The sequence below is a fragment of the Chionomys nivalis genome, chromosome 4 (genome assembly GCF_950005125.1).
Source record: "Chionomys nivalis chromosome 4, mChiNiv1.1, whole genome shotgun sequence".
Taxonomy (NCBI): domain Eukaryota; kingdom Metazoa; phylum Chordata; class Mammalia; order Rodentia; family Cricetidae; genus Chionomys; species Chionomys nivalis.
The window spans coordinates 30,906,597-30,931,205 of record NC_080089.1 but is presented as its reverse complement, the minus strand read 5'-3'; the positions used below and the strand labels follow the sequence as shown (position 1 = coordinate 30,931,205).

The window sequence follows — 24,609 nt, the reverse complement described above, 5'->3', positions numbered from 1 at the left end:
ACATAAGTCTCACCTGACCTGCTCAATAAGCTCTAGCAAGACTCCCTGTATTAGCTAGACTGAGGTTCTCAATGTACACTGAAGGCCATCTATCATACTTTTCAGTAAGGTTAAATTTTGTACCATCTGATCTGGCTCTTGCCTACTTTATCCTACATGACTCTCCACTGTCTCTTTTTTATATAGTGTAATTAAGCATATAATTTGTTCTTGTGAAGAAATGATAGTAGTGAGAAAAGTGTGAAAATCAGGGATGCATATTACTTCAAATGTATCTGATGCCTTAAGAATTCCCAGTTCGGGGGGGGGGGGGGCTGGAACACTGGCTTACTGACTGCTCTTAAGAACACTGACTGTGCTTCCAGAGCACCTGGATTCAATCCCTAGGACCCACATGACTGCCAATAAAGGTCTGTAAACCAGTTCCAGGGATCTGACGCCCTCTTCTGGTCTCTGCCAGAGCACACATATGGTGCACAGGCAAGCCACAAATAGATACAAAAAATAAAAATAATAAATAGTTAAAAACATTCCTAATTCAGAATCTAGTTAAAAGAGATTTAACTAGCCGGGCGATGGTAGCGCACGCCTTTAATCCCAGCACTCGGGAGGCAGAGGCAGGGACAGGCTCCAAAGCCACAGAGAAACCCTGTCTCGAAAAACCAAAAAAAAAAAAAAAAAAAAAAAAGAGAGAGAGATTTAACTAGAGTAAAAGAATCTCCTAATGCAGGTATGAGTTATGGAAAAAAATAAACAGAAAATAAAGAAGAAGGTATTTCCCACGGTATTCAGCAGCCTACTTGGTTATCCGTACATGTGTGCCCCCCAAACGCACACATGTGTGCACACACACATACACATATTTTTACACATCCAGCAATGATTGAGAGCCATTAAGAACCAAGTCTGCGAGTCTTTGCCTCATATACCTACCTGGTAAACACGTCTAGTTTCTCATCATGAGAATTGAGGTGCTGCTGCAGCTGCTCTGAGCTGACGAACCGGCGATTGCACTCATAGCAGGGCCAATTCTTCTCTTGCTCTCGAAGGACTACAGCCATGAGAGAAAATCATAATTTATGGCTATGATCAACAGACACCAGACTCCTGCTATTTCCACCGTCTTACTTCACTGCAGACAGCAACTACTATTTGAATTAATTTCCTGTTACCAAATCAGAAGCTGAAGTTTGGCAGAAAAGTGGTATTTAGGGTCTTATTCCCTACAACTTTCATATAAAACATCAAAGGATTCACACTATCATACCACCCTCGAAATATAAAAAAAATCTATAAAGGAGATCTGTGCTTAGATAACTTCCTGGTTCAGATCTAAGTCTCATAATTAAGGGAATGCCTTATCATAACAAACATCAATGTCCAATACAATCTAGCAAACGTCCAACCCTACCTTCCAAGCCTGAATTATGCACACACTCCGTGACCCAGTAGCAATCCCTTACCTAAATGTACAGCCAACAAGAGTGTGCACAGACACCCCTAAAACACACACACACACAAGAGTAAATACAGCTGCACTCAACACAGTCACAAACTTCCAACAGTTGTATGCTGGAAAAAAAATCTGATCGCCCTTATGCCTGGTCCTTTGAAGGTAACCTCTAAGTCATCGGAATTTCCTGAATGATAGGGCATTCTTTGTTTTCATTAGTACTACCTGACTTTACCCTGAGATGGCTCAAAGTGGGAGCTGACCTGGCTAGAAAAACAGGACTCTATGATTAGAATTTCAGTGCTTTGAGCTTCCTGGTGCCAGTCTTAGACAAGTCAGAGAAGGGAAGCTAGAGACTGAGTTCAGTCACATGGCCAGCTGTTCCATGAGTGAGGCCTATATAATAACCTCAATAAAAGCTCTGGACAACATTGAGCCTTTATGGTTGGGCACAACACATCACTACCCCAGGAGGGTTTATGTCTTGGGGACACAAATACTTCATTCTGAGACTCTGTATGTCTCTTTATTTGGCTGATCCTGGTGTATATCCTTTATTATAAAACTCTAATCATTGATTTAGTATTTTCCCAGGTCCCATGATTCATTCTAATAAATAATGAATCCTAGAAGGGTATGGGGAGTCCCCTAAATTGTGACTAGAAGTATGAATGGCATTGGGAACCACAGAACCTTGGAGCTGGTGTCTGAAGTGAGTCTTATGGAAGACTATGCCTTCAACCCTTTCACCTATGAAATGTGACCTAATTCTGAGTACTTACCACCATAAAACTAAATCTATAACAAGGTAGACAAACTGTTACTCAGTCAAAAGTAGAGAGACTAACAGCATTCATAATACAAAATTAACATTCTAGATAACAATGTGGATGTATTTTTAAACTATGTTCACCTAGAGGTTAGGGGTTTGGCTCAGTGGGAGAACACCTGCTAAGCAAGCCCAGGGCCTTAGGTTCAGTTCCCAGCTCCAGAAACAAAGAAAAGAGTATATTCAGGCAAAAGATGCCCAAACACAAAAAATGTGCATTGTAGCACATCACTTATGAACAATTCACTAATAAGCAGTTAGTGTGGGATATTGGAAATCAGGACAGAACGCTTGGGGATTTTTTATGCAGGTGTGTTCACTGTGAAAATTAACCAAGTGGAATACACTTCATTATCTGTGTACCTTTCTATAGGTATATTACACTTCACATTATCACATTTACAATAAAAACAAGGTCAGCTCTTACCTTGCTATGTGTTCAGATATGATTAATTTCAGATGGGAATCTTCCTCTGACTCTAAGGTCCTCAACGGATAACGGGAGGGTTTTGTTATATTAAACACTATTTTCTAGTACCCAAGGAAGAAATGCAAAGCTGTCATTGTAATTTGATCCTAGGATTAATCGGAGATGTGTAGCTCTGAAGAAACCTACTCTTGGGAGATACACTGAGATGGGAAAATCAGATGCTACATAACGGTATTATATTCATGTAAAAAGGCACACGCAAAAGATCAGGCACCTTTCCTTTCTTCTTCAGATATGTCATGGATTTTCTGGTTCACGAATTCAGCATAGGATGCAGCATACCACACCTGTAAGAACCAAGGACACCATCAAGACCCAGCAGATGTCACCAGCTGTGCTTTGCATGCTTAAATGACGTCTCCTGCCTGCATATGTGGGCATTTCACTAACACATCCGTTAACAACAGCAGCCACACTGGGCCCCCACGATACCTAGCAGGCAGATGGACCCATCAAGACATCTAGGATCCGGATGCATTGCCTGTTTTCTTCTTCCTTCTTAAAAAAATGTTTTTGTTATTTAAAAATTTCACAAGGTTTAGTATCTTTGCCTAAATAAAACATCCTTTTTAAAGTTCTACATTTATATATGGGTTTTTTATACAACTGTAATCACAGACACTGTCACTCAGTTTAACGCTGGACCCGCGGGTGGGACTATATCCAAAGCTCCTGTGTTCTCTGGGGCTGGTCTTCCTTTCTGTCCTCTTAGCCTCTGTTTCTGTTCATTTTCCCTGGCTGTCACCTTCCTCCAGCCCTGGCCCTCTACGTGTTGCTGCCCCTCAAAGCTTAGCCTAAACCCTGAGTCCTCTTAGTTTCCCCTGCTGTCATACCCATTTTCAACTAACTCCATGTTGTTAACTCCTAAATCTCTCTTACTTTTTTTTTTTATTTTTTAATTTTTTTTACTTTTTCCCCCCAGAGTCTCATGTCGCCTCCCCCCCAGGCTGGCCTCAAACTCAATAAGTAGTTGAGAATGGCCTTGAATTTCTGATCCTCCTGTTCCTAGATCCTGAGTGCTGGGATTATAGGCTTATGTACCATATGCCGTCTATGTGGATTGGAAGATTGAGCCCTGGAATTTGTGCATGCTTTGCAAACAGTCTACTGATGAGCCCCATCCCCAGCCCTTTTATATTTTTATTTTTAGACAAGATTTCACTATGTTGCTCAGACTGGCCTCCAATTTGTAATCCTGCTGCCTCAGCCTGCTGAGGAGCTATGATTCCAAGTTTGTACTGCCATGCTTAGCTTTATCTCTAATATTTAGGCAAGAATGGCTGTTGCTGTTTTGTTTCTGTAGTGCTGGGAATGCAATCCCTTGTATGTACTAGCACAGTGTTCTACTGCTGCCAGCCTTCACCAGCTCCGACTTTAAATGTTGTACCTCCCAACAGGTACTTAAGACTTAAAACCTAAGGCATCTTTTATTTCTCCATTTGCTTCAGTATCTTTATCAAGAGCTGTCCTCAGATGTGAAACACTATCTATGCAGTGTTTCAGCTACTAGATTCATTCCAGTACCATCTCTTGCCTAGATTACCACCTCACCCTCTAACTACCCTCCCTTCTTCCTTGCAATTCCCATTTCTGCCATAGTTGTCTTTCTTCTTCCTCCTCTTCTTCTTTCTTCTGTTTATTTTATGTATATGACTATTTTGTCTGCATATCATATGTGTGCTTTGTCTGAAAAGATTATCAAAGACCCTGGAACTGGAGTTACAGATAGTTGTGAACCATCATGTGGTTGCTGAAAATTGAGACTGGGCCCTCTGTAAGAACAGCAAGTGCTCTTAACCCGAGTCATCTTTCCAGTCCCACGATGCTCTTCTTAAAAACACAATTGGTTTTTGTTGTATGGGTTTCCATTTGGCTTCTTGTTTTATGATAAACCTGAAAAGCATAATAATGATCTCCAAAGAACACTGTAATCTCCCTGCTATATTGCTACACAGCAGCCCTTGTCACTACCTACTGGCCAACCAAGAGGTCCTACCCAAACAAACCCAGTGGTTGAAAGCCTGGAGCTGTCCTGACTCCAGGAATGCAGTGTTGGTGTTTCCCGTTCTGCCACCCCAGCCTTCATCTCCTAGCCAGTCTTCCAATCCAGCAAACCCAAATTGGTCCCTGCCCTGTTACTTGCTCTCTTTGCACCATAACACTTACTCTACTTGATACTGTTTGTTTTACACCTTTCTGTTTACCTCTCCCTCTAGATACAAGTCTGATAAACACAGAGAAAGCCTGCTTTTTTAAATGTAGGAAACACACAGTATGTATTAACGGCTAAATGATTTAGTTAGTTGTGCATAATTTTATGTGCATTAAATCTATGAGGGTATTTATATAAGGAGAACTTCTATAGCAAAATATTTTGCACAATGTGTGTTCCACAATTAACTATGCCCCTCTGGTTATAGTTTTATGAAGTTTGTCATTTTCCTACTACATAAGTCAGGCAGTGGTGGTGCGCACCTTCAATCCCAGCACTTGGGAGGTAAAGGCAGGCGGATCTCTGGGTTTGAGGCCAGCCTGGTCTACAGAGTGAATGCCAGGACTAACACAGAGAAACCGTGTGTGTGTGTGTGTGTGTGTGTGTGTGTGTGTGTTGGGGGGGAGGAGCCAAAAACAAAACAAAACAAAAAAGATCACCTGGGCACTTGGCTGTTGTTAGAAGAGGAATCAGAAAGTATCTCACACCCTGGCACCCAACAGCCTTGGTGCAACTAGTGCTAGTGGCCTGCTTCCCACTTCTGCACAGGCCTAGCCTGGTCCCTTAGGCTGTCCTCGCCTCCTCCTGGGCTCAGCGACTTGTACACAATTGTTAAGCAATGCAAGCAAAGCCCCCAAACCTGTCATTTCCCTCAAGAATAAATTCAGGAATAAAAACTTAAAAGCAACACAAGGTTGGTGAGCATCTGCTGGCTCTCACTAAGGCACCAAGCAGTATAGTCAGGAAGTTCCTGATGGTTTGATCAGAGACCTCATTAATTTCCACGCACAATTCAATTCAGGAGAAAGTCAAACAAACGGGAAAATGCAGTGTCCAGCCTTGCAGACAGGACAGCAGTGTGTGGGCAAACACTCCAGAAGCAAGAGTATGATACTTACTTTGAAAATATTTCAGGATGTCCAACACTGTGGGCTAGCCTGTAATCCCAGCACTGGGAGGCTGTGACAAGATAGCAGTCTGAAGACGGGAGGGCCACACAGTGAGTTCTAGGCCATCAGACATATACAGTAAGACCCTGTCTTAAAAGAACAGTACTTGGGGCTCAATGTGCCCAATTATTCATGCACTGGTGGAGCATAATTTTTAATTGAATGAATTCTAATCAAATATAAAGTAGTTTCTTTTATAATGATGAAATAATCATTTTATTGATTTTATGAAGGAACTGTAAGAGAAAAATTGACAACAATTTTCTTAATGGAGCATCTTAAAAGCTGTTATGTCTTTTTGTGATATTTATTTATTCATTAACTATACAATATTCTGTCTGTGTGTATGCCTGCAGAACAGAAGAGGGCACCAGACCCCTCTACAGATGGTTGTGAGCCACCATGTGGTTGCTGGGAATTGAACTCAGGACCTTTGGAAGAACAGGCAATGCTCTTAACCACTGAGCCATCTCTCCAGCCCCAAGCTGTTATGTCTTAGAGTAGGGAAATAAAGTATTATTGTGTTCTAATATGTCTAGTTTTATCTTTTTTTGTAACTGTTTCCTCAGATCAACTGAAGGATTTGTCTCACTTGGACAAGAATATTTTTGTACTGACTCATAAATACTCATACTCTACAAAGAAATCTAACTGTATAACCAAAGTCTGTTTTGTTTACTTTAGTGTGTGTGTGAGTGTGTGTGTGTACACCTGTGTTCAAGTGCAGGAAGGGATATGTGTACAACAGAGGTCAGAAAATCCCTCAGGAGCTGGTTCTATATTGCCACCTTGTGGATCTAGGAACTGAACTCAGGTCACCAGGCCTGTGTCTAAGTGCCTCTCTCTCTACCAGTCCCTGGTGTCTGGTTTTTGTTTGGTTGGTTGGTTGGTTTTGTTTTTTTTTGAGACACGGTTTCTCTGTGTAGCTCTGGTTGTCCTGGAACTCACTCTGTAGACCAGGCTGGCCTGGAACTCAGAGATCCACCTTCTTCTGCCTCCCATTGCTGGGATTAAAAGCATGTGCAACCACTGTCCGGCTTGATGTCTGTGTTTTAAAACCTTCATCTTTATTATACCTTACCCATTTATTTCTGCTAATTTAAAGTAACAAAGATAGTAACTCATATCTTATCTTCTGTGATACTGAGGATTCTAACTTATAATGTTACACACAATAGGCAAGCATTCTCCAACAAGCTATAGTTGAGCCCTTTAAGTGCTTTTCAAATTATTGAGAAATTATTTTACCAGGTCTTTACTACTTGTTTCTTCCAAATAAGGTCTCTTCCTGCATTTCTCCGTATGCATCTAGTGAGGCTGAATGTGAAAAACACTCTTCCAATTTTTATATGTAAACATACAAACTGCATTACAAAAATCTCCATTCAATTGCTTCCTTGATTGGGATCCTTCTTTCTTTTTTTTCTTTTCTTTTTTCTTTGAGGCAGGGTCTCCCCATGTAACCCTAGCTGGGCTATAACTAGCTATGCAGACCAGCCTGGTACTGAACTCTGCCTCCTAGTGCTGAGATTAAAAGCATCCATCACCACACCCAGCCTTGTTTTATTTTGTTGTACTGCTAGGTATCAGATCCAGAGTATTGCTTATGCTAGGCAAGTACTCTACCACTGAGCCAGATCCACCGGCCTTGGTTATTTATTATACCTAACTATTCTAATTTGGTTCTATCCATCATTACCCCTGTAGTTCTATTTGCTATTTCCAAAGAGAAAACAGAACTCAGGATGCAGCTCAGTAGTTCTATACCCAGCACTTAGAGGAGAGGGGATGGAGGGAGAATGAGCAAAATGGTATTTCCAAACTAGAAGCATTCTTTTCAGGCCTTTTTCTTTATTACAAATGTTAGAAGCTACACTTGGTACTATGCACCTGTAATCCCGGAAGTTGGGAGATGGAAGGGGGAGACTAGAAATTCAAGGTTATTTCTTAGCTACATAGCAAGTTAGAGGCCAGCCAGAGCTACATAAGGTCCTATCTCTTAAAGGTGTGAGTTCTAGTAGACTGGCCACAATCCAGTGGATGCCCATGCCCCAGCAGAAACGGAAATCAATGGGTTATTAACTGTTTTGTGGGGTAGGGAGATGCAGGCCGAGCTGAAAAGAGCTAATGGGAGGAAGTGGGAGTGGCTATGGCCGAAGTGCGCTGCATGAAATTATCAAAGAATTAATAAAAGTATTTTTAAAGACTCTAATGCAAACAAACAAAACTTCTATGTCAATTGAGCATAGTGGAATGTGCCTATAATAACAGTACTAGGGAGACTAAGACTAGGAGAATCTTAATTTAAGGCCAGCCTGAGCTGTGCAGGGAGACCCCACAGGCTGGGAGTGTAGATGAGGGGGTGACTGCTTGCCTGTCACGTACAAGTACACAAATTCAATCCCCATCAGTGGAAAAGAATAAAAAAAAACAATGTTCATCTACATATAGAACCGTAGCACAATTTTTATTATGTCATTGAGTTCATAAATAAGTTCTAACAATTATTCCCCAAAATTATTTCTGAAATCAGAAGCCAGCACATAAATTCTTTGAAAAAGTTAAGTTTTTATTTTATTTTTTTATTTTTCTTTTATTTATTTGTTTATTTATTTATGGTTTTTCAAGGCAGGGTTTCTCTGTAGCTTTGGAGCCTGTCCTGGAACTAGTTCTTGTAGACCAGGCTGGTCTCGAACTCACAGAGATTCACCTGCCTCTGCCTCCCGAGTAATGGGATTTTAAAGGCGTGCACCATCACCACCCAGCTGAAAAAGTTTTTAGATAAAGAAAAGGAATCTTAGACATACGTCTGAATTCCATTTTACAAAATCTCCCATTTCTCAATTCTTCCTTAGTACATACAATGGCACGCAGCTTCAGTCACCCACCACCATCACCAGCTTCCCCACCACAGTTATTCGATGCCTTGCTGTAGGCCCTTGAAGAACACAAAAGTGACCTATTTTCATACTGTTTCATTGACAGGTTATTGAAAGTGTTCAGCACACAGTACAGTTAGCCCTGCTGATTCAGGGTTCTGACAACAACAGAATGGAAATATATGAATAAAATCACTATCCATACTGAAGTGAAGATTTTGTTTGCCATTATTCCTATACATTAAGTATAATGACTATTTGTGCAGCATTTATTTAGCAGGAGATATTATAAATAGTCTAGAAATTATCTGAGACACCTGCGAGGACAGACATGGGCTCTGCACACATACTTTCATAAGAGGCTTCAACATCCACAGATTGCTTTTGTAATTGTGGGGGAGAGGGATCCTGGAAGCAAAAGGAAGGCTGAAGTCACCCAATAAGAAAAGAATAACCAGGAAAGGATCCTTCTATAGAAAAGAGCCCTTATCACCACTCTGGCTAGCAGGCTGCTGAGGATCCAGTTCTGTACCTTCAGTTCCTGCTTGGGCTCCACGTTCTTTATTGTCGTGTAATACACATGGTGGCCATATTGGTAAGCTACCAGGTTCTGTTCTAAGTGGTTCTGGGCTGGGCGCACAAACATCATCCAGTTACAAAGGGTCTCATCAGACAACTCAAACCACAGGTCTTCATGCAAATCCCTGTCTTTTCTGTCTCCTTTATCAAGAGAAACCTGTAACCAAAGAGAAGATATACTGAACTGGAGTCCTCTAGAAAAGCAATACACCTTCTTAACTGCTGAGCCATCCCTCCGGCCCTGATGAGCTATGCTTTTCTTTTAAATATATTTTTAGTTTGTTTTATGTGTGTGCCTGAGTGTTTGACAGTGCACTACATGAATGCAGGAGCCCACAGAGATCAGAAGGAGCACAAGATCCCCTGGAACTGCCATTATAGATGATTGTGAGCTGCCATGTAGGTGCTGGGAATAAAACCCCGGTCCTCTAAAAAAGCAGCAAGTGCTGTTAACCACTGAGCAGTGTTCCTCCACTGCCATTGTCTGTGAACTATTCTTTACCACAAAGAATGCCACAGGTTAGACCCATTCCAAGACTGAAAGTGTCTTAGGCAACCATTCCAGCACACACAGAGTACATATAGCCACAGGCTTCTCCGTATTCTAGTTAAAGTCTTCCTTGGGGATTTAGGGTCTGGATATGTAGCCCAGGCTACCCTGGAATTCGCAATCCTCCTGCCTCAGCCTCACAACTGCTGGGATTATAGGTGTGTGCTACCACACCCAGCTCTAAAGTAAAAATTTTTTTCAGCTAGGCTCTCATGTAGCCCAGGTTAGCCTCAAACTCACTGTGTAACCAAGAATGACCTTGAACTTCTGATCTTCCTGTCTCTGCATTTTGAATGTTGGGATTACAGGACAGACTGGATCACATAAGTACATCTGCAGTCCTCTACGATCATTTTGTTTAGAATAGAAAATACAGTTGGGCATAGTCGCTTGTGCCTTTAATCCCAGCACTTGGGAGGCAGAAGTAGGTAGAGCTCTGTGAATTTGAGGCCAGTCTGGTCTACATAGGAAGTTCCAGGAAAGCCAGGGCTACAGAGAAAAACCTCACAGGGTTCCGTTAAGTTTTTAATTTTATGTACCCCCACCCCAAGCCCTAAAAAAATTCATTCAGGAATCCTATAATCCTGATTCCTCAGAATATGACCACATTTATGTCAAGACCTTTAAAGAGGTGATTAAGTTAACATGGCTGGCACTGTCAGGGAAGGCTGTAATCCAATAAGAGGGAATATGAAGACAAACACAGGGGCAGAACCTGTGAGGACACAAAGTGGCAGGCATTTGAAAGCCAAGGAGAGACACTGCAGAAACCAATCTTGCCAACACTTTGATCTTTGCCTGGCAGTCCTTAGAGCTTTGAGAAGTACATTTCCATTATTTAAGCTACACAGCAGGTTTGTGCAGTGTGCACATGTATGTACATGCGTGTGTGAACCAGAGGGTGATACTGGGTATCTTCCTCAATAGCTCTTCATTTTATTTTAAGGCAGTGGGCCCTGAGCTTGTTAATTCAATTCAACTCACCTGCTCCTAGGATCCCGCCTCCACCTCCAGATTACTGGAACTACACATGGGTCACCATACTTTCCAGGCTTTTTATTATTATTTACTGAATGTGTGTGAGTGTTTTGCCTGCATGTATGTCTGTGCACCACATGAATGCCTGGTGCCCATAGAAGCCAGAAGAAGGCACTGGATCACCTAGGACTAGTATTCTAGATGTTCGGAGCCACCATATGGGTGCTGATGGTCTGAATTCTGGTCCTTGTGTTTGCATGGCCAGTGCTTTGTTCCCACAAGCGTCCTGTGACGTTTTAGGATGAAAGCCCCCCATATTACTTCTAGCTCCCAGGACTACTTATCTCCAAATGACAAGGCCTCAAGCAGCAGCCACTTACCATCTCTAGGTTTATTGAGGGCAAAGAGCAAGCTTCCTAAGCAACTTAAAGCATGCCAAGAAAACTACCAGCAAATAGCTGGTTTGAGGTGGAAACAGATAAGTGCCTCTTGGAAAGTCTTAGCGAACAAGGAAGTGGGAGAAAACCCATTACCTTGAGATGAATGTAGCAGTCTTTCAGCTCCGACCCCCTGACCAGAGGCCCCTCTACAGGGCCAAACTGGGTGCGCTTAGGAATCCGTCTTTTGGAGAACACTCCCCCAAGGAACCTGTCTATGTAGAGGACCAGAGGCAGACTTGCCCTTGCCCGAGTGAGCACAGGCCGGTTAGGGATCGGATGCAAGGGGCCATGCTTTGGGCACACAGAAGAATGCGCGTTGTTACACTCTTCACACCCTGCAAGAGAAAGCTTGAAAAAGTCAAATGCCTCAAAACTTCTTGATTCAACAATAAAAGGGATGACCTTTAAAAAAAAATCCCAAACCAACGTTTTCAGGCCAAACTTCCATTAACCCCTACAAGGGCTCCGCCTAACATCATGCTAATCCCTTATACCTGCTAAAGATAATATGCAAATCATGACTTATCTCCCTGCTGGATAGTGGTTCAAACAGTAGACACAATTTACAAATCAATTATAAGAAAAAAAAGAAAAGAAAAGCTTACTAAAGTTAAATGTTGAGAAATCTGATGAGACAAAATTATTTTAACAAAGCTGTTGGGGAATCAACCCAAATCCACTTCCTCCCAGTGAGTTTGAGAATCTATTTCCGTCTAAAGCAAACAATGCTGTCCACGTCAGGTTGCAAGGCCAGAGGATGCTACACTGAGCATCGCCAAAATGCCTCCTTTATTACTCAGACGGCACCTTTAGTTTAGCCCTAGGGACACATTCTCAGCTCAGGTTGAATTCTCCATTTGCCTCAAGCCAGGCAGGTATGCTCACTCCCTCTGCCAGAGGAGCTCAGAATATATACTCAGGGCCACAAACCAGAGAAACCAGGCCAAACAGTTCACACTCATCACGTCACACCCCCTCTGGTTATGTGATGACCTGGTTTAGAGATTCACAATTTCTATACTTTTCAAGTAATGGAGACTAACTTTGTATTAATATTTATAAGATAAAGTAGGTTTCAGTGCATTTGATTAAAGAGTTGCCTTAAAAACTTGTAAACTCAAAGAAAAACAAAATGAAGTTCTTTGTTACATGGGGCTGAATATTGGCCCCACACAGAAAGCTTTACCAGCACAGAAATCCTAGGAGGCAAGTGCAAAGCCGCCTTAGTCACTCAAGTAAATGAGGTCAGTCTTTGCCACGTGGGCACAAAAAGCCACAGAAATAAACAATGAGTTGGTAGGTAAACACAGAGGCCTGAGCAGGCAGGGCAGAAGGACAGTTTTGGTGAGGCCAGCTACCCAGAGCTAGAGTCCAGACCTTCAAGGCACTCAAAGTTATGATCTTGAGAAAGAGGCCAGCCTATAAAGGCTGTGGAGTGCATCTGTGCTCCAATGCCTGAGAACATGTAAGTATTCTTAAACGATTCCATGAAAGAAACAAGCAACACCGTGCAAAGACCCAACCTAGGCCGACTCGGTGTAGCAATTTCAAAGCCCAGGTGTGGATGCCTGGTTGTCCACTCTTGACCCTGGACAGGCACCTAACCACCTCTGGGCTTCAGATTCTTTATCAGTAAAGAGAAAAAACAGAAACAATGGTCATGACTTCCTTCCAGGCTGCTGGGAAGACAGAGATAATGAGCTGGTATATGGGATGGACAATTGCTGTGCACATATTTACACTCACACACATCTTCCTGGGAGAGTCCAGGGCGTGCACTTACACAAATCATGGGGATCAAAAGGCCGGGGTGGGTCAGGCTGCCAATCATCCACATCAGTGTCTTCAGCATCCTCTTCCTCTTCTTCCTCCGAATCCTCATCCTCATCTTCTTCCTCATCCTCTTCCTCTTTTGCATCTAGTCTAGCAATTGGGTTCTGCAGAGTTGCCAAAGGGTCAGGGTCGGAACCATCCACACTCTCAATGGAAGGCAGCACCTGGTTACGTACAGGTAATGAGGCTTGGACATAAACTTAAGGGACAAAGCAAGCAGGTACCTCTTTTAAGTCAATTGGGACACACATGCACACACAACAAACACACGCTTGGCAGGATCTATTTTTTATACTTTTTTTTTTTTTTTTTTTGGTTTTTCGAGACAGGGTTTCTCTGTGGCTTTGGAGCCTGTCCTAGAACTAGCTCTGTAGACCAGGCTGGTCTCGAACTCACAGAGATCCGCCTGCCTCTGCCTCCTGAGTGCTGGGATTAAAGGTGTGTGCCACCATCGCCCAGCTCAGGATCTATTTTTTACACTAGTTTTTTTTGCAAGAAAAGTTTCTGAAGAAAAGTGTGCTTGCCTTTCAGATGTCTAATGCCCTTATCTTTTAAGCTCCACCCTCTCTCCTCCCCTTCTGTCCCACATCTGGGCAGATTGAGAAGCCTTGGTCTCTCTTTGACACACACAGGTTCAATCTAGTTTGAATTTGAATCTAACAGGTTCAAATCTAGTTCCTCTTCTTGCTTGTATAAGACAATTCACATTGGCTTAATGGACCTATTCTACCCTCCCTCCAGAGACATCAAGTGTACACACAGCATTTTTCCATTGCCTCCTTCAGAGGATATGTGTGGGAATTTCAGTCTTCATATATGAATTAAATCTGGGACAAGAGTCCCTCATTCCTTTTAGAAGTGACTACCATGCAGGAAAGGGAATACATGGCTTTTTCAATTACTTTGCTTTTCTAGAAACCTGTATGCTTGTGTGATGTACACATATATACGTGCATGAGTGGGCACACTTGCCTATGCATGAGTATGTGGGAGTTAGATATAAACATTGAGTTGTTGCTTTGCTTTGGTTTTTTGAGACAGGACTTCACTGTGTAAGCACCCTGGCTGTCCTATAACTAGTTCTGTAGCCCAAGCTGGTTTTGACCTTACAGAGATCCACCTGCCTCTGACTCCCAAGTTCTAAGATTAATGGCATGTACTATCACTTCCTGGAAAGTTTTTTTTTTAATCACTCTCCATCTTTTTTTAAAATTATAAATATATACATGAATCAGGTGCCCACAGAGGCCAGAGATGCTGTATCCCCCTGGAACTAGAGTTATAGGCAGTTATGAATCACCTGATGTGGGTGCTAGGATTTGAACTTGGATCCTCTAGCAGAGTAGTATATGTTCTTAGACACTGAGCCAAGTCATCAATATCCCACTTAATTTTTGAGGCAGGGTCTATTATAGAACCTGGAGCTCATTAATTCAGCTAGAGTGGCTGGCCAACAAACTCCTAATACATATCTACTTGTCTCTGATGCTGGGGTTACAGGCACAGGCACACACCACCATTCCCATTTTTATGTGGGTTCTAAAACCCAAACTGAAGTTTCATGCTTATACAACAAGAATTTTTGCCACTGAGCCATCTCCCCAGTCATGCTTGTTATTTTTCAGAAACAAAATTACTATGTTGCCCAGGCAAGCTCTCTAAACTGCTAGAGTCAAGTGATCCTCCTGTCTCCTAAGTAGCTGGGACTAGTTCGTTTTACCTTAGTGTTTTGTTTTGTCTTGTCTTCAGCACTAGGAAGGGAACCCAGAGCTTTCTACATAGTAGGCAAATGTTCTACCACTAAGCTACATCCCCACTTCACTTTTAAAACTAAATATAGGGTATAACAAGTCAGTACAATTTCATAGCTGATAGCTCTCCTTTGAAACACTTGGAGAGGCTTAAGTGTCTTGGAAAGAATGAAAGAGGTAAGTGTTTTCTTGTACTCGAGTTAGTGTTGCAAGGAAGCAAACATTTGGGTGACATACAGGATTAAAGTTGCTCAACACATATGCAGAAAACAAATGGCACCCTACAAAATGAGTGCTAAAGCTTTATAAACTACCTGGTCATGTTCAACCCACGTCCTTCTTAGTCACTGCACCATTTAAATGTTCCCTCTCCTTTTTTCTTTATCTCCCCATATGCAGTTTTCCTCTGCTAGGATGCTGTTCCCTTGCCTGCCTTCTAAATGCAACCATGTTCCAGTTCCCAACAAGTCACATCTGGTGCCCTGACCCTCCTGTGCTTTGAAAATCAGCAGCAGTTGGAGACAGAGTCTAGTTCTCCAAGAACTCTGGGTCTCATTTCCTCCCCAGGCAGCCAGAACATTTAGGAGCAGCCTAATGACATCTCCCCATACACATCTTCTGTTGTCAGAACCTAGGCCTTTTCCCACAGGACTCGATTTAAAAAACAAAAAAGTTTAGGGGCTGGAGAGATGGCTCAGCAGTTAAGAGCACTGCCTGTTCTTCCAAAGGTCCTGAGTTCAATTCCCAGCAACCACATGGTGGCTCACAACCATCTGTAATGAGATCTGGTGCCCTGTTCTGGCCTGTAGGCATACATGCAGACAGAATACTATACACATAATAAATAAATCTTTTTTTTAAAAAGTCTAATCTTTCCATGATTCAAATATCCAAGGACTCAGAATTCCTAATTCATCCCATCATCTTTCATACAGCCAGACTTCCAGCTGATCATCTTGCCTGTTTATTCCCTAGCGAGTTTACATGTCTTTTCTGTTGTTGTTTTGTTGTTTTTTGAGACAGGGTTTCTCTGTGCTGTCCTGAAACTTGCTGTAGCAGGCTGGCCTCAAACTCACAGAGATCCGCCTGCACTGCCTCCTGAGTGCTGGGATTAAAGGCGCGCACCACCACCCAACTGAACTCATGATTCTTGTTACCACCTCCCAAATAGCTGGGATAACAGGTATGCACCTGCTTGCGTGGTCTGCATGTGTTTTAACATACATTCATACCCAAAGGTCACGACTTTAACACAACATTCTATCTCTGTATACCTCGGGGACTTTCAGAAAGTTTTTTTTAATGGGGGAGGGGAAGGAAACAGGAAGACACTCTGCCTCAGCCTCAATAAATATAGCACAGTCATCTCCTGAAGGTGAGGAGAGGAACGGGATTTCTTGCAGTGCAGACTCCTCAGCACAACCTGCAAGGAAGCAGCTCCCTTCTCCCTTGAGCAGTCTGCTACACCGCCCTCCACTGTAGGCCACTTACACTCGGTGCTGGTATTAGGGATGCATGTTACCACAGCACACATAACCTCTGCTCCTTGTAAAGTCTTCTTCTCTCTGTAGAGGCCACCAAAGATGCACTCAACAACTCAGAGTTACTCTAAAGTTACAGCAGTAAGTTTTCTCGATAGATAAAGTTACGAGAATTCTGTTTCAGCAAGGTTGCCGGTGGCTTGGACACTGCTGAGAAAGCTGGCATGGAAACAGTGACAACCTTCCCTCTCCCCCATTTCTGCACTAACTTTGAGGACTGGCGCTGAAGCAGGTGCAAACACAGAATACCTGAAGCACAACCACTATGGAAAAAGCAGGAGAGGCATCAAAGAACATTTCTTTTGTAAGAACTGTCTATTTGTAGATAGCACCGACCTGAACGCACAGTGGGATGGTCTGCAAATTAGTTTAATTCAAGTTCACCTGGTATTCACTGAGCACTAGGTATGCATCTAAGTTCCACAGAGACGAGGTATGTTATCAGCCCCTAAGCTGCAGACACGAAATTCAAGTTCTGCCACTACTTGGTTTTTCCATTGTGTTACAACAGCCCCTGAGGAATTTAGTCTATTCAAGGAAGGCAGCAGAGGAGATAAATACCCCTACCTCACCCCTCCTTGAATGCTAGGCAACAAGTTAATGCATGCATGTTCCTGGTAATGGTCAGGCTGTGGGTAAGGGACCCGTGTGCGCCTGGTTTACACAGAATAAAGGAATTTAAAATGAGGCTGTTAGTCCTATATATTTTACCACTGTAAATCAAACACAGCAAAAGGAAAAAGAATTCGCTAAACTTAATGTACACTTTCTTCCCACTTAACGGCACCCTGTGATTAATCCCAAATGTAAACAACGCATTTCAGGACACAATTCATCTGAGAAGAGAAACAGAAAATGACACTGGACAGCAGTGAATATGACAGAATGCTTTGTGACTCCTACTGAGCCCAATTATCAGGGAAGCATATTTTCTTCTCTGTGTGTGGGGAATCACACATGCTCACTTTTGGGAATAAAGAGTAGTGGGTGCTTCCATGTCTGCACATCACTGGTACCTCTCCTAAAGACAAAGGAATGAATACGTAAGAAGGGCTTCAAACAGATCTTCCCATCACTAAAGACAAAAAAGAAACCTTTCAGCTAAGGCAGGAAGGTAGGAATCAAGAAGGAAGGCAGGAAGGCAGGCAGGCAGGCAGGCAGGCAGGCAGGCAGGAAGGCAGGCAGGCACGCAGGCACGCAGGAAGGCAGGAAGGAAGAAGAAAAGAAGAAAGGAAGGAGAGACAGCAACAGATAGAGATAGGGATATAGCTCAGTGGTAGATTGTGTGTTCCACAGGTTCAAGGCCCTAAACTTGATCCCAGAATGAAGAAGAGGATGAAGAACAAACTCAAGCAAGGCTCTAAGCCAACAACTACAGTCACACTAACTTATAATACCAGGGTTCACAGAGCTATCTAAGCACAACTTTCCTTTCATACAAAACATCAAAGGATAAGATTGGTTCTGGAGATTGAGGAAGATGAAGGGCCCTTTGAGGTGCAAATGGAAACAAACCCATCAATTAAAACATGTCTCAATAGTAAAACAACAAAATATCATTTGTCATATCAGATTGGCAAAATTTGAAAAGAATGTAAATATGCCAGTAATAGTGTGTTGAAAATGGGCATTTTCATGTAGTTGGCAGAAATATAAATTTCCTCAATACGACAGAAGCAATTTACACAGAACTGTCACAATAGTTTTCTTAAACTAGGCATGGTGGCTCACATCTATAATCCCAGACCATGAGAGGCTGAGGCAGGAGAATAACATATTTGAGGCCAGCTTAGGCCACACAACTAAGACACTGTCTCAAACAAACACACTGTTTTCTTACTCATAAGGACAAATCTCAAATGTATTAAACAAACTAATGCAACAAGCTTTATATACATGCCATTTAGACTCAAAACACCAACCGATCTCCCACACTCTTTACTTCCCACAATTATTGTGAAGCAAAACCTACACATTATATGTAGGCTGTTATCTTTAAACAGTTCAGTGTGTGTATATGTATTTACATGCAATGACCTTTATAGTTTAAATATTATCATTTCTAAAAACTGAAATATTCTTTAGTATAATTAAAAATCCATTAGTACTACCATTTTTCCAAATTGTCTCCCTCTCTTTTTACACTTGATTTTATCAAATCAGGATCCAAATGAAAAACATATACAGCATTTACTTACTGAGACATCCAAGACTATTAGTTCCCCTCCTCTTCTTTTCCCATGCAATTTATTTGTGGAAAAAGTCAGGGGATATAGTGGGAAAATGCTTATACAAACTAAAACAAAACAAAACAGCAACGAAACCCAAACAGGTTATCTGGCTGGGATGTAGCTCTGCTAACACATGTGTGTACAGCATGCACAGAAGCCCTGGGTTTGATCCCCAGGACACACATACTGAGTGTGATGGTGCATGCCTGTAATCCCAGCAGCACACAAGAAGTGAAGGTGAGAAGATCAGAAGTTCAAAATCATCTTGGGCTCCATAGTAAGTTCAAGCCCAGCAGCTTAGAATACATGAGACCATCTCAAATACAAAAACAAAACAAAAAATAAAACTAAAAGACTCCAGGCCATTTCTCTGGAGTCCATGGGCTAGATTTTACCAGTAAGTCTTGCATGCCTTTTGACTTGTTCAGTTTGTCTACCATGCATCCTGTCAGCTGCAGAACACTCTCCAGACTTGGTCATATTTGGGTTTGATTTTCTGGGATGAATATTTCACACAATATGACACAATAGAAAGTATACAGCACTAGGAAGTATATAATAAACAGTCATCTCTCTTCCGTCATAGGAAAGCCACTTGCAACCATCTGGTTTGTCCATCAAAACACTCCCCATCACAGCCTTTTTCAGGCTACTGTGGACAGCAACCTTCTAAAACCATACTTCACCAGGGGATGAAAATGGGACCGCGTTTGCTGTCTGGAAAAGAAATTTCTCTTTCAAGTAACTCCAAGAGTGTCCACGGTGACAGACTTGCCAGCTTTCAGAAGGTATAATGTTGCATCAGTCTCTGTCTCTCTTTCCACATCACTCCTGACTCAGAGCCTAGCTATGTAGTTCAATCTGGCTTAGAACCTGTTACTCTCCAGCCTGCAACTCCCTCGCCTCTGCCTCCCAAGTGCTGGTATTATAGTGATACCAGATCCCCACCACCACCAAAAGACACCTTTTAAACTTATGTCATTCTTGCTGGGGTGGGGGGGGCACACCTTTATTCCAGCACCCAGGAGGCAGAGGCAGGTGGATCTCTGTGAGAAAAAAACTTATCTCAATCTTTTATTGGAAAGCTGAACAAATATCCTGTTTGTTTGTCTGATACAAAGACTCATTATTTTGCCCAGGCTGGTCTCAACCAGGAGGACTCAGCCAATTGTCCTGTCTCATCTTCCCAGTAGCATAGGCTTACTTCTTAAAACTTCCTTAACCAAACACTCCTTACTGACAAGCTATTACAATATATTGACAGCACTGTGTTAGTATTATATTCTGTTTTGCTTTGTTTACATTAAAGAAGTTAGATAGTGTACATTAAACAAACAAACAAAGACTCAGAGATGGCATAAAGGTAGAAGGAGACTGCAGCAACATGACAGCCACTGTATTAGTCCCAAATGGTACAAAGGGTTTTTTTACCTGTTGAGCTGTGGCATCTTGCTGGACGTAAGCTACCTGAGCTGGGTCTGTAAACAGAGTCTAAAGAAAAACAAACAAACCTATCAGTAGATCTTTAGACACAGGAAAAGTACTCTGCTCAGTACCAACTCTTAGGAGAGTTATCTGGAGTCACAGTTCGTAATCTTTTATTAATGCAGGAGATAAAGACAGTGTTCTTGTACTGGCCTGGAGTCTTCACTTCAAAAGGCTCCAGAGATTGAATAAACAGCCATCCCAAAAGGCTAACATACTTCAATATTCTACTCTCAAGCAAAGCCTCTCTTGAGGCTGAATGTCACAGCTAATAAAAAGGCATGACATGAAAACATAAAAGACACGTCATGAAGAAAATACACCATTCACATTGAACCCTACTCACAGAGGAGATTTGTGAGTCAGTAAAAATGGATTGAGAGTTGGGAATTACACAGAGGCATATCAGGAACACAGGCTTATAAGCCTTTACAATATGAACACTTGTTTGTCATCAGAAAAGTAGAAAGAACATATATGCCCACAAGTTCTTTAGGTTAGATTTTTTTTTTTTTTTTTTAGTTTTTCCAAACAGGGTTTCTCTGTGTAGCTCTGGTTGTCCTAGAACTCACTCTGGCCGGGCGGTGGTGGCGCACGCCTTTAATCCCAGCACTTGGGAGGCAGAGGCAGGCGGATCTCTGTGAGTTCGAGACCAGCCTGGTCTACAAGAGCTAGTTCCAGGACAGGCTCCAAAACCACAGAGAAACCCTGTCTCGAAAAAACCAAAAAAAAAAAAAAAAAAAAAAAAAAAAAAGAACTCACTCTGTAGACCAGGCTGGCCTCCAACTCACAGAGATCAACCTGTCTCTGTCTCCCAAGTTCTAAGATTAAAGGTATATGCCACCACTATCTGGCAATAGGTTCTTCCTCTTTTTTTTTTTTTGATAAAGCCAGCAGGTATAATAATGATAATAAAGAAACTTAATCATTATAAACACATAGCAACTAGAGAGGGAAAACGTCCATACTGTTACAGCTAAGATAAGGTTAGTATCTGCAATCCAGAAAAATAGTCTCACTGCTACATCTTTTGAAAGACTTTAATTTGTCCAAGACTTTGATAAAACTATGGGACTAAAATAAAAACTGGGCCACACAGAGAAACCCTGTATAGAGAAATACAAAAAAGAAGAGAGAAAGAAAGAAAGAAAGAAAGAAAGAAAGAAAGAAAGAAAGAAAGAAAGAAAGAAAGAAAGAGAAAAAAACTGGTTAAATCTGAATTCCAGAGGAACATGAAGAAAAGCTATAGAAAGTTAAGATTTCTTCACATTTAAAATATTATCAAAATTCAAACATTTAGCAGCATTATAATAAACTAGCAGTTAAGTACAGACCTACTTTTACATACACTCTCTGGTTGTACTTTATTTTGTTGGTGGTGGTGGTTGTTATTTTTGTTTTTGTTTTCTGAGACAGGGTTTCTCTGTGTAGCCAGTTTTTATTTTAGGCATAACAGCCCTATCAGTCCTAGAGCTCGCTCTGTAGACCAGAAGGCCTCAAACTGACAGAGATCTGCCTGCCTCTGCCTCCCAAGGTATGCACCATCACCGCCAGGCTTGGTTACATTTTTTTTTAAAGATTTATTTATTTATTTATTTATACAGTATTCTGCCTGTATGTATGCCTGCAGGACAGAAAAGGACACTAAATCTCATTACAGATGGTTGTGAGCCACCATGTGTTGCTGGGAATTGAACTCAGGACCTTTGGAAGAGCAGGCAGAGCTCTTCACCACTGAGCTATCTCTCCAGCCCCGGCTTGGTTATACTTTAAGAAAGTTAGAGAAATAGCATTAAGCCTAAGCACTCCAAAAAGACCATGTGAGCATTTGGCAAGTTCATTTCTATATACACTAGAAATATATTCATGAAGGGAATCTTATTTTTTCTTAGAAGTGATATGAGCCTCTTGATGAACATAAGGACAATTTTATAACAAGGATCCTATTATGAAAATATGCATTAAAAAAATGAAGCCAGGCAGAGTGGCAGGTGCTTTTAATCCCCGCACTTAGGAGGCAGAGGCAAGTGTATTTCTATGGAGGTAAGTGGATCTCCGTGAATTCGAGGCCAGCATGAACTACATAATAGTTAGTTCCAGGACAGCCAAGGCTATTTAGAAAAACCCTGCCTCAAAAATAAATAAATAAATAATACCGTTTAGTGGCTGACACTACAGAACACTGGTAAAGCATGCACCTAGCACGATAAAGGTCTGGGTAAAAAGGCAACACAAAATGAAGAAATAGCAGTAGTACAATATATTGCAAACTTACTATATCCTCAGCCTTCATTAGTATGTGTGAGTATGGTAGTGGGTTGTGCATATATGCTGTAAGTAATACATATGTATGTATGTAACACATAAATACTTTGTACATTGTAAAGTTTCAACAATATTTGTGGAATATCTGTGTCACTCTTTTAGAAACTCCAAGTCAATGACAAAAACAAAAGCTATATTGTAAAGCTTTTGTGAGAATACACTTGGTTTCTGTTACAGTTCTATAAATCAGCAAACAATAGTATAAGGTGATAGAATCCTTTGCTTACACATTTAACTGAAAGCATCTGTATGCTTTCCCTGAGCCAACTTGATTTAGCTAAACACTGTGTGGTACACAGAACAGAATGCTTAGTCTGGGGACTCAGGAAAGGTAACACACTGATAACCGCCTCACTGCACTGCAGGGAAAGCCTGACATGAGACTGGGGCTCTAACTCATTTGGCACTCAATTTAAATAAACGTGCCACTGTGTTCATTGCTAAGTTAGTTATATGCTCCTTGATAGCACAAATCTTATCTGAACATTTACTGAATCAAAATATCTAGGATAACAACTGAGCCATAGCAAACATAAGTAATTAGTGTATTAAGAAACAAGTCAAAAACAATCCTTCACATGCCTGTGCAGCTTCCACCGGGTGGATGTACACCAGTGTGTGCTCTGGACCATCCACTGATGTGTAGGAGGCACCATCTGCTGTGTATACCACCTGCTGGGGTGGACGAACTTGGTCATCAGTGTATACAATCTGAGCCACAGTTCCAGCATCCGGAACAAAGTGCACCTGGGGGGAAAAGCAGGCATGTATGTAGCATCTATCATTATAAAACAAAACCAAACTCACAAAGGCATATGGCCAACCAAGAACAACTGAGCTGAAATAGCCCTTAATGTAAGAAAAAGGAAGACTGATATACCTTCATCCATGATGAGCTGAAGACCTGAAGTCAGAAGACATGGACCTTGTCAGTAATTTACTGCTTAACATTAGAGAGCTAACTTGAATTCTTTGCCTTACAAACCCAATGCAAATAGATAATTTCTAGTGACTCATGAGGGGGCAGTTAATTGACCCTGGAAAAACAACTGCAGATTTCTGCATGACACCACTGCCAAATCAAAACACACATTGCTCTGTTATGTAGGCCTAAAAGCAATTGCTTTCAACATATCATAAAAATTCTATCTTATAATGGGTAGTGCTTCTCAGCAGACATATTAAAATAAGGTCACTTTTACTCCTGCACGTTATTTCACATGTGAAGGACATGCTGCATGGAGGCACAACAGGAAATGTCACTGAATCAATGGGTGTGATACAACTCTCCCCTGCTAGCTAAGAAGCTGGAAACTAATGAAGTACTGTTAAACGGTTCTGGTCAAGTAGTTCAGCTGTCCTCGGGGAGATAATTTTCTGTGTCTTAATACCTAAAGAACTAAAAACAAAACTGAGTTGTATAAAATCCTCTCTGAATGGTCAGCAATAGAAGATTGATTCTGTGAGGTGCCAGCATGCCATGTGCCTAGTGCTTTTATGGAAAGTCTGCAGGCAGATAACCAAAGCACTCATTTGGGGAGAGATGACTGATGTGTCAATGTTGCTGGGTGGGCATCCTTACTCCTTTCCTGACTTATCACTACGGCAGTTTTCTCCAGTGGGAAATAATACATTTCACAGATGACACATAAACTAACTTAATGCCCAGAATGAATGCCAGAGGCCAAGTGTAATTGAGCAGCCCAGGAATACAACCGACTTCCTGCTAGGTGATTAGTCTGTCTTCTATATACACTCAATTTAGGCCTGAAGACAAAGCACACACTAAAGGAAATTAGGTTCACAGCGCATCTGCACGTCGGAAGGCAATCCTATGACTTCAGATTTATAATCTTGCAATTTTCAGTTTTCTTATTCGTACGGAAGCTTTAAAATGGGGGGGCAGACATTTTCCTCAAAAAAGGAGAAAGCGAAGCCTTTCTACTTGGTTTTCCTCATGGAAAGTCGATAAATAAGAACTGGCAGAACTTGAGCAGAAATGACTGGAAAGAAGGGGTGCAGTGGTGTATACTGACTTCAGTTCCCCAACAAGCAGGGACCCTGGTCAACACAGAACCTTACA

At 41.8% G+C, this 24,609-nt stretch overlaps 1 protein-coding gene across 2 annotated transcripts in view; it reads right to left on the bottom strand.

Moving 5' to 3' along the window:
* Positions 1 to 24,609, bottom strand: part of Prdm10 (PR/SET domain 10) — a 94,255-nt gene that overhangs the window by 38,754 nt on the left and 30,892 nt on the right. For both annotated transcript variants that reach the window (XM_057767180.1, XM_057767181.1), the window contains exons 3-9: positions 23,109 to 23,273; positions 20,148 to 20,207; positions 13,144 to 13,357; positions 11,454 to 11,695; positions 9,346 to 9,549; positions 2,987 to 3,059; positions 934 to 1,051 (exon numbers count right to left, since the gene is read on the bottom strand). In XM_057767180.1, the coding sequence (XP_057623163.1) occupies positions 934 to 1,051; positions 2,987 to 3,059; positions 9,346 to 9,549; positions 11,454 to 11,695; positions 13,144 to 13,357; positions 20,148 to 20,207; positions 23,109 to 23,273 (1,076 nt within the window). The remainder of the gene's footprint in view (positions 1 to 933; positions 1,052 to 2,986; positions 3,060 to 9,345; positions 9,550 to 11,453; positions 11,696 to 13,143; positions 13,358 to 20,147; positions 20,208 to 23,108; positions 23,274 to 24,609) is intronic.